We start from the raw sequence: 10,707 nt of genomic DNA, 5'->3' as shown, positions 1-10,707 counted from the left end.
GCGTCGTCTGGCCGAAACGCCGAAGTAGAGGCGTTGTGGAGACGTCGCCCGGAAGACTTCGCTGACCTGTGGGTCCGGCCTGTGCTCGGGCACAAATGTAAGTGTCTCAGTGAGACTCTGTGGCCGTGGGTGTAGCCAACAAGGATATTATGCGGGATGATGGATCCGTGGTCAATAGTGTGGGGAATGATTTGCAGATTGCAAGATTATCTCTCCGTCCTGAAATATAAGTCATCATGTGAGTGTTTTACAGTGTCTAGATTCATAAAATGTTCAATGAATTTGGACATATAGTTTGTCTAGATTCAGAGAATATTCAATGAATTTAGTAAAATACCAGAATGACTTACTGTCGGTGTCCCGACCCGGGGGCCTGGATTCCAACTAGTAAATACTGCGTGTTTTCTCGTCCCAGATGATGATGCAAGAGGCAACACAGTAACGCACGGTTTATCCTGGTTCCGGCCGCGGGGCCGTACGTCCAGCAAAGGGGGTGTGCGAGGGCACTGTATTATCTTGCACCCGATGTGCTTGTAGTAGGGGTACAAGCGAGGCGAGAGAGGGAGAGAAACTCCCAGATCTCTGCTAGAAGCGGGGTTGAACGTGGCGAAAAGGGATGCCGGAGCGTGGGTGATGGTGGATCTCGTCTAGGAACCTCTGAGCGTCCTCCGAGAGAGAGAGAGTCTAAGCGTCCTTAGAGCGAGAGAAAAACCAGAACCCAGTAAAGGAAGCCCGCCTCCTCCTTTTATAGTTACAAGGAGAGGCGGTGCACATGAATGAGGGCGTGGAAGTCGTCGTTTTTCCCTGAATCGCGGGGGTACAGTGGTCGGACACTGTAGGAAGTACACTGTGGGAAGGCGGCGTGCGTCGCAGTCGTCCCGGATATCGTCCTTGGTCCTGCGAAGATCGCGCCGGTCGTCCTGCAGTGTCCCTGCAGACGGCGTGGTCGTCGCTGATGTATGGTCTTCTATATACGGCGCGGTGGCGTTCGGTGGGCCCTGCGGACTAGGGTCCTGCATGCACCAGCGGCAGTGGGGCGCACGGCGGCCCCGGACCCCCTGGTCGGAGTGCGGGCGTGCACACTAGGAGGTCCTGGACTCCTAAAGGGGGGAGGTCCGGGGCTCCGTCCGTGCGTGCTGAGCGCCCCTCTCGGAAGGACACGTGACGTCGCCGGACCCCTTCCCCAGTGGGAGGCGAGTCCGGAGGGTCGATGTCGGCAGAATAGTAACAGGAGCAGTGCCGAGCCTGTCTTGTCCCGCGCCGCATGTCCCACAGTGCTGCTACAGCCTCCGGGATGGCGGAGCGGTGACCGAAGTCGGCGGATGGGACCCCGGTCACATCCACTGTGGGAGTGGCGGCCTGACGCCGCCTGCCCTGGGCGCCGTGGCGGAATGGCTGGCCTTTAATGCCTTCGTACGACGAGCGGTTGGGCGGCGGGGCTGTTTGTCCTTTGTGCCGAGGGGTGGCCTCGAGCGAGGCGGAGATGGCTTACCCGTTCGAGGGTAGATTCGCTACCCTCGAGCGAGGCGGAGATGCGGAGCGCAGTCGAGGGGTCTCGACGGGGACCCTCGAGCGAGGCGGAGATGAGTCACCCGCTCGAGGGTAGATCCGCTACCCTCGAGCGAGGCGGAGATTGTCCAGCGGGCTCGAGGGAGACCCTCGAGCGAGGCGGAGATCGTTCCGCGGGTTCAAGGGGGATGTGAATGGGCCGCACGCTGGGCTTCTTTGAGTCCTTTCCTTTCTTCCGGATGGGAGGCAGGCCGTGGGCCTTAGTGGGCTCAGTTGTTCAACATGTGTTTTGCGTTTTCCAGAGTGATCTTAGTACTCTGATTGGGGTGTCCCTAATCGTGGTACCCGACACTTACATTTCAAGACAGAGGGAGTACGATATATATATTGTGGCTCCAAGGCCATGGGTAGATATTGTGGCTCAATTTAGTTTATCCGAATTTTTCATGAAGAAATTACCAAATTCTAACCAAGGCATTGGTGAGCCAAAATTTGGCTTGCCAATGATGGATCGACATGTCAAGTCCGTGGGAAGATTGGTTTGCAAAAATTGGTTATTAATTTAAGGTAATGACTTCATACAAGCATCTGCACGGCTACTGGAATCTGTCCATCCACCACCCAGCAAGCACGGAAGTAAATAGTTTTGCACTCACCGCCCAAGCGAACCACCATCCTAGACCCACTAGAGCATACTCGTAGTGTTGCGCTGGGTCGATCGTCTTGTTCGGAAGCTGATTGAGATATGCTGGCGAAAATAGGATGCGTAAACCTTGAACTCATCGTAGCTATGCTATGGCTATGTTGACGAGCTTACCTCCAGTACTTGATAGATGCCCATGAGTCTATCTTCAAGTGATTTTTGCACATAGACGTGTGTAGTAGTTGTAGTGTGAAGTGGTATATATCGTAGTTGTTCGGATAGCAAGCTACTTGACGTGATAAGGCTACTAATGGCTTCTTCCTCCACGTGCAGAAAACAAAGAAATAAATCAATCAAATTACGAGAAGCTTTGTAAAACGCTTCTTTAGGAGTTAACCTACGTGAGAAATTGTTTGTAAAAGAACTAGACCTGCGGGGAGACCGCCCCCACATCATTACACTTACACTAAGAAGAAGATCTTCTCACGCAAGTCTAGAAAATTCCTGCCCCACCCGCCGGTCCGTACATACTGGTCTGTTACCCGTGAGAAAAGTCGGACCCCAACTATGCTTTGGACATGAGACAAGCGAGAGATTTTTTCAACGCGCAGATAAACTGCACCATCTCCGGCCAATAAATTGTTTGTACAAGAGTTGTTGTTTTCGCGCTTGGAATCAATTTGACTTTAGTTGCTTATTTTCCTGGTTTTTTTGGTAGAGGGAGAAGACAAACTTCGACCTCAGTCTACCCCCTTGCTCTAAGTCATCCATAGTGATCTTCAGGAAGCGCTCAACTACTTAGCCATGGCCTCCGACCTGGGCAAAACCTTCAGGTACTCCTCTGGGCTCTCTGCTCTATATGCCCCTGCACGCTTTGCTACCAGTCACCACCGTGCTAGTATTCACCACATATGCCTTGTAGTACTACCCGCATCCTGTTTCGGGAGGGGCGCTGGTTATCCCCTACCCCCTGGTATGCTATCCATGTGTATAATCCATTTCATACTAAAAATAACATGTCTTGATCTTGCTAAATTATCTAGAGTTGTTACCATCTATCCACTGATTGGCTGCGTTTGACAAGTCACGTCCAATACACTGTTCATGTGCAAGACATGTTAGTAATCATTGGGGAAAATTTGAATAAGATAACAATTGTCAATTGACATATATGTCAATTGATGATAGTTTATATGACCACTGCACGCATGACAAAGTATGTACATATGAGCGGTTAGAATGAATGAATGAATGGATTGGATGGAACACCTACGGCAATGAAAAACCAGTCGCACAGGCATCACAAGAAAAACAATTGCTTGCCCTTTTGGCTGGATTCAGACTCTGGGTAACATCATATTTCTTTTATCCCAACTGATCGATACAAAATCTAAAATTCTAAACAGATTGCTTCCACACCAAAATTACTTTGTCGTTCTTAGCAGATCCACCGATGAAGAAACACTACAATGTGGGCAAAAACTGTAACACGTGGCTTATGGCATGAAGAAGGGGATTACAAAGTTACCCATCTTCTCCTTCCTCTCGAGCTCATCCTTTTCAGCTATCTGTTTCAGCGTCGTCCACCCTTTCCTTGCCCGCTTCCTTGAACTACCGGAGACCGGAGCAGAATCACTTGATGCACATTTTGAATTCTTCCGTGAGTCATTTGGGGCAGACTTGATTGAGCTTGAAAGGGTGTTGCCAGTAACTGAGCCAGGATTCTCTCCTTTCTTGCCTGTCTTACTTCCTGTTGAATTCAACGGTTCCGCCGAATGTTTAGTATCAGTCACCTCCGCAAGTTTCTTCTTCTGAGGCGTCACAAATGTCGATGCAACTGGAAGCTCTGCTTGGGAAGTAGCATTGGCTTCACATATTTTAACATTCTCGCAAGAAATAGGCTCATTTTCATGCATCTGTTCATCATTTGTATTTTCTATTACTTGTATGCTACCCTCTTCAGAAGTAGAGGCTGCTAAATGACCAGACTTCACCGTTGACAAGACCACTCCCTCCATTTTGGAACCTATAAGAGAGAGACTACATTTTAGCCTTTCCCCATGTTCACCCCTCTCAGAAGTTGACTGTCTCAACTCAGATGGCGGATCCACTTGCAAACTTGCTGCTTGAGAATGCTCAAGTACTTTTTTCATACCTTGTGTTCTTGTGTTGCTACTGTTTCCTCTCAAAATTCTACGGGATGAGTCCATGGTTGCATGCTCTCTTGATGGTAACAAGCTCTTAACTACACCCTTTCCACTACCCAATATTAGATTCTGATCTCCACAGAAATGGCATGCATAGGAAATGCTGTTCTGACAGCAGTTTGATTTCTTCCGTCGCCTAGCTTTATTTCTCTTATTCCTTATGCGGACAGTGCAGTTGAAGCCTGGCCTTAAAACTGTCTCACACCTGCAATTTTGGAAAAATCTGTTACATATTTTTTTTTGAAAAGAAAATCTGTTACAGATCTGTGTAAGGCTTTAAGCTGAAACAACACCAAAACTTACCAAATAGAAACAATCAAAATAGCATGACTATCATCTAAATCAAATACCACAGTCTACCACAATATACAGATAATTTCACTATTCTTGGGAATTTCTGAATCATTCTGGCCTGGCCACTAGTATTGTATTGCATCATATCTGGGATAGTTTCATTATTTTTATTTCAGTTTCCTTCTAAATGGGGAAAGGATTCTTAGCTATTAACCTACACATCTAATTGTATTGCATCATATCTGGGATAGTTTTATTATTTTTATTTCAGTTTCCTTCTAGCAGAGGAAATGATTCTTAGTTATTAGATACAAATAATTTACGCATGTAATAGATCTGAATTTCAAAAACAATTATTGAACAAGATGAAAATATTATCAGCAGCTCATGCTACATTCAAAAGGAATATAACATTATTGTTATCACAACATTTTCATTTTACTTTGCTGGTTGTAAACTAATGAGGTTTGTGCAGACACATGTTTGTCTCACAGCTGACTAGTTGCAGGACACAAGGAAGAACACCAGGGGCAATGCAACCTTTTGCTTCTACGGTATTATGAATATTAACCAAGAACCATCTTGGCAAGCAGTGAGTTAATAAGCAACAGGATTATAACTACTCATGATCAATCATACATTTGAACCACCCAATCAGAGGTTATCAGCACATGCCACATGGCTAGCATGAAACATTATCAATGAAATATGGATTTGTGAGCAAATCACTGAAATCACTGAAATATATTAATTGTTCCTCCAGATGTATGTCAATAGAAATTGATATCGGTGATTGAGTGGAGTTTAGCACAAAGTTAAGTTGAACATAAGAGTTGAGAAAATTCTATTTGCAAAGACAAATGTTGAGAAAGATAAGTCCCAAGACTTTGCAATAACCCAATTAAACGATGTGATGATTACAGGGGTTCTTTTTATCATTTCCAACCGACATTAAAAATCTTCGCTAACTCTTCATACAAGTGAGTCATACATATTGGTTTGGCTGTTTACAACAAAATACAACCCCTTCACTAGCATATAAACAGTGCACTAATCAAAACATAAAAAAGTCATGAGATATTAATAACAATATATGTAATGAAAAATAAGATCAGCATTCTGACAAAGCAGCCAGTCAGCAGGACGTCTCTGTGGTGCAAAACCTAGAAGAACAGTTATGGTTTGTATACCCCTTAGAGTTATCTAAACAAGGGGGAAAAACGTAGCATAGAACCTACATTTTTCACTAGAATTATCAACTGCATGTTGACTGCCATAAATTATCAACCTACATTTCCCTAAATGCTTTTAGATCAATGATGATTTTGTTCTATCATTGATCTAAAAGCATTTACATTATCGAAGATATGCACATATATACAGACTAACTAGCAGAACAACAATTTGTCTGACAACAATACATTTCCCATTGTACTTTACAGAAGCTAACAGCCAATACAAGTTAATTCGTGGGAAAAGGAGCAAATTGGTTTTGACTATAGTATGCAACAGTAGGAAAGGAAGGAAGATTAGGAAAAAATACACGGGCAAATTATGGTAGCTAAACGTGCTAAGAGGATGAATAAGGCGTAGTAACTAGTAGCAGTAACTCCCACCTCTGGCATAGGAAAGTGACGGCGCCGAGGGGTACTCCAGCGGCCTCGGCGCTCGCGGCGAGGCGGCGCCCCTGCAGTGCACTGTCCGGGTGTCAGACCCGGGGCAGCGGGACTGATTATAGTCATAGAATGTTCTAGAGTAAGGGATATCTCATGGATGTACCTTACCTCTCTTGTAAACTACCCGAATAGGCGTAGAACTAGCTGCAGTACAAAGAAAACTACCCGATCGTGCTGTAGTAGGACTCCATCTGTACTCGGCTAGGACTTTCCATGTAATCCTGTCCCCCCGGATATATAAGAGCGGGAAGGGACCCCCTCGAAACACATCAACACCTAAGGCAATACAAATCACCACACAAGACGTAGGGTATTACGCAACTCGCGGCCCGAACCTGTCTAAATTTTTGTGTTCCTTGTGTTGGAAATATGCCCTAGAGGCAATCATATTTCCTTGTATTCATGGTTAATAAAGTGTACCTTGAATATTCATAGATGACAACTTATATTGATTAATGCTTATGTGAAGTATTTGTGAAACTCTATACTTGTATGAATATTCTAAAATGTTCCTAGTCGGAGTTCATGTGAGGACACACATGAATATTAGACTAGCACATGTATTAGTTGATTGACTACGTTTCACAAGTCATGGACATGAGGATGTCAAACTAATAATGTGGGCTCATGTGAGACATGAGATTGAACTGACCCAACACGAGATGATGACTTCTCATTACACAATATGTACGCTGTGTCCTAAGACCTGAGATCGTCGTATGTATTCAAGATGTGAACCGACTTACTTAGGAGCCATCAAACGCTGCACCGTAACTGGGTAGTTATAAATGTGGTTTTCGGGTCTGTCAAGAAGCATGCCGTGAGACATAGTCGGTCAAGATGGGATTTGCCCCTCTCTACAAGAGAGATATCTCTGGGCCCCTCGAGTGATTCGGATCAAGAAATGCATGGCCATGCTAGGGTTAAGAGTTAACCAAGGATTCTAAATCATAGGATCGAGAAAGAGTGGTCGGCTTCAAGCAAGACCAAATATCGTGAGGCAAAGGGAACAGCATGTATATGATATTGTGGCGGCTCGTCTGATATGATCTTTGTGTGCGTATAGGAGTTGACATGTCTTGCTAGAGGCTACTGTCTACTATTGGGCCGAGTAAGAGTACTCGGGTCATGTCTATTCGCATGTGAGCCCATAGCGTCACACACTTAATGGAAAGAAGCCTGATAAGGATGAGATCCGAATTAGACTGGGCTTAGGTGCACTAATGGGCCTTTTAGGCCCAAAAGGGGCCCCCAAGGTGGGGCCCAAGGCAGCCCACCTAAGGGGCTATATAAACAGAAGGGGGGCGCCTAAAAAACCCTAACTGGTGCTACAGTACCAGCGTGTGAACAGTACCACGCAGGTGACAGTGCGCGCTACAGTAGCCGCCGTGAATAGTGCCGCCCCCTCCTGTGCGCCAAGTCCTAGGTCGCCTTCGCGGATCTAGCAGTCCGGATCGCGACGCTTCTTCCCGTACGTGTGGATGCCTTGGATGTGCCGCATCTGCTGCACAAGGACGAGCCATTCGAGAGGAGGTTCACGCAACTGCACTGCCGGCTTCCATCTGCACTACACCGACGCGCTACAGAAGTTCCGCAACAGCGCGTCTAGTGGTAATCCCGTGATCTATAACTGCAGTAATCCTGGTTTATGTGGTAGAAAATTTTTGTTTCTGCTACCCCATATTCCTACACCTTGCATCATCAAGTTCCAGAGCAGTCGATCCCTACCTACAAACCTTAGTGCTAAGGGTATTCCTGAGCAGGCTTGGCGGTAAACACCGACAGCTGGCGCGCCAGGTAGGGGACTCGGCGAGTTCATCGGCGAGTTCGATGGACACCTTCGCTCTCAGCACCATGACGCTTCCCCGAGGTGCCACCTTCATCTTCAGCTCGTGGGTCTGCGTCGCCAATGGTTTGGGCGGTTTCGACAGCCACCTAACCAACTCTCCCACACTGAAGATCTCTACATCGGAAGATTCCAACAAACTCACTAGATCTCACGATCGTAGCGTTATGTTGCTTCCCGACCTCGCCAAGGAGATCGAGACGGAACTCGAAAACAACTCGAGTTCCACTCGAACTCAGATTGATCTCAAACCGAAATCTACTCGAATTGGGACTCCTCTTGCACAACGCATCTTCGGCTTGCGCAATTCATCATTTGCTTACAAATAGATGATTAAATCCATCTATAAAAATAGCTTGGATCATCTACTCCGCGTCGAAAACTACTCAGTCACCGCTAGTCGGGAGGCACCCGTTTTCGATGTATACCTAGATCCAGTCAAGTCACCTCAAGATAGCCTGGATTTCATCACCAATGCGCTAGCTAAGATGCAACTCAAATCTTGCCAAAGCCATACCCACGCAGAACTACTCGACAACCTGCGAGAAGTCGCCAGCATCGAGGATCTTCCGTTCCAACACGGTACTCCCCTCGCTACCGAGAGGGAAACTGGGTCCGGAGGAACTGTCCTAGCTGACTACGATTCAGACATGGAAAGCTTCTCTACCGAACGACTGGTTCCAGTGATCATCCAACAACCGGAACCTAGCCAGCACGATCCAAAACGAAGCCTTGGATCAGATTTTAGCAGACAATCTGACCCAAGATGCTCCACCAGATGAAGAAGAAGCCACTCGCACGGCCCACAGGACAAGGAATCGACGCAAAGAGGAGCGCAGGGTTAATGTAGCTGAACGCGCCGTCTTCCCCCCCGCAACCTCAACCACGAATTCAACAATGTCGCTGACCCTGTCTTTAGAACACCAACTGCTGCGATGACAGAAGTGACCCTGCGACTCATGCAGTTGTCTCAAAACCCAGAGATAGAGCGTGTCATACACCTTGCCAAGAACGCTGTTGAACAACTCGAGAGACAAAACCCGTTATCCTCACTCCATGGCACCCAGTCAAGGGCCACTGCAACAGTCATACCTCAAGCAAGTCGCACTCCTGGAGGCCATCACCGACAACAACAGTTGGAGGAGCAAAATCAAAGAAACTAGGAGGATCAAGAAGTTGCATGTAACCATCGATCCAGGGCAAACCAAGCCCCTGGGCCTCAGCCAAATCGCAACAACAACAACCGCGGGCCCAACAGGGAGGAAGTAGCCGATTCCATAGTGGACGCACGGGACATCATCAACGCAAGACGCAGATTGCAGCTCGCACACAACTCCGACCGCTTCCAAGCCCTTAGCAAAGTCTTCGACAATGCCTAGTACCCGAAGGATTTCAATCCCATGAACATCCAAAAGTACGATGGTAAGCAAGACCCTACCCAATGGTTACGTTTATATTCGACCGCTGTTAGTGTTGTAGGGGGAGACACCAACACCAAGGTCCTCTACTTCCCGATGGCCCTGGAGCCTGCACCCCTCACGTGGCTCGAAAGCTTGGCGCGCGAATCGATACACTCGTGGGAGGACCTCAAGAAGGCGTTTGTCGACAACTTTCAAGGGTCACAACATCAAGTGGCTACTCGCCATGCCCTGTCCATGTGCAAGCAGGAGCAAGGCGAGTCGATCAGATCCTACGTCAAGCGCTTCTTCGACACAAGGGCCACCGTCCCCAACGTCGCCGATGACGACGTCATCGACTACTTCTAGAGTGGCAACACCGTCCAGTCTTTATACCGTGATTTTGGGCGTAATCGCCCCAAAACGGTAGTGGAGCTACGAGACATGATGCAGCGCTGGGCGGATGAAGAAGAGCAAGAATGCAGCCGCTTCCCGAGTCGCAACAACGACAACAATGGGAAGCACCACATCGACTGTGGAGGGCCTAGCAACTAGCGGGATCCTACACGCAAGCGTAAGCCTGACGATACAGTCGGCACTATGGATCACACCCCGTATGGTAAGAAGGGTGACAAGCCGCAGGACCAGTTCGACAAGATTCTCTACAACAAGAGATGCCCAATTCACCCCAAGAGCAATCACTCGATGTGGGAATGCACGATCCTGCGCAAGTCCTTCCAATCGGCACCAGCAGAAGCTCCTAAGAAAAAACAAGACAAAGATGACGAAGAAGACAAGAAAGACCATGACAGTTTCCAACAGCAACAAAACATCGTCAATGTCATATTCGGAGGAGATCCCAGCTTCTCCAAGTGAGCTCAAAAGCTCCTACTCTGAGAGATCCTCTCAGTCAAGCCAGCAATTCAGAGGCCACTTAAATACAGCGAGGTCCTCATTACCTTCTCCAGGGAAGATCAATGGTCCAGCTTCTCTGAACCTGAAAATTTTCCGCTAGTACTCGATCTAGTCGTCCAGGGCTCCAAACTTACTTGAGTACTCATTGACGGTGGAAGTGGGCTCAACCTGATCTTTGCAAGTACTTTGGCAAAGATGGGTCTCAACTACATGAGGCTGC

General features: G+C 47.4%; 1 protein-coding gene across 1 annotated transcript in view; it reads right to left on the bottom strand.

Annotated features, from left to right (window-relative positions):
• Positions 1 to 3,489: 3,489 nt before the first annotated feature.
• The window catches only part of LOC120674766, a 61,596-nt gene continuing 54,378 nt past the window's right edge, over positions 3,490 to 10,707 (bottom strand). Inside the window, exons 3-4 of the mRNA XM_039955894.1 lie at positions 6,270 to 6,350; positions 3,490 to 4,564 (exon numbers count right to left, since the gene is read on the bottom strand). Coding sequence (XP_039811828.1) covers positions 3,649 to 4,564; positions 6,270 to 6,350 — 997 coding nt within the window. The 3' untranslated portion in view covers positions 3,490 to 3,648. The remainder of the gene's footprint in view (positions 4,565 to 6,269; positions 6,351 to 10,707) is intronic.

The sequence above is a fragment of the Panicum virgatum genome, chromosome 5N (assembly GCF_016808335.1).
Source record: "Panicum virgatum strain AP13 chromosome 5N, P.virgatum_v5, whole genome shotgun sequence".
Taxonomy (NCBI): Eukaryota; Viridiplantae; Streptophyta; class Magnoliopsida; order Poales; family Poaceae; genus Panicum; species Panicum virgatum.
This window is presented reverse-complemented; position numbering and strand designations above follow the sequence as displayed.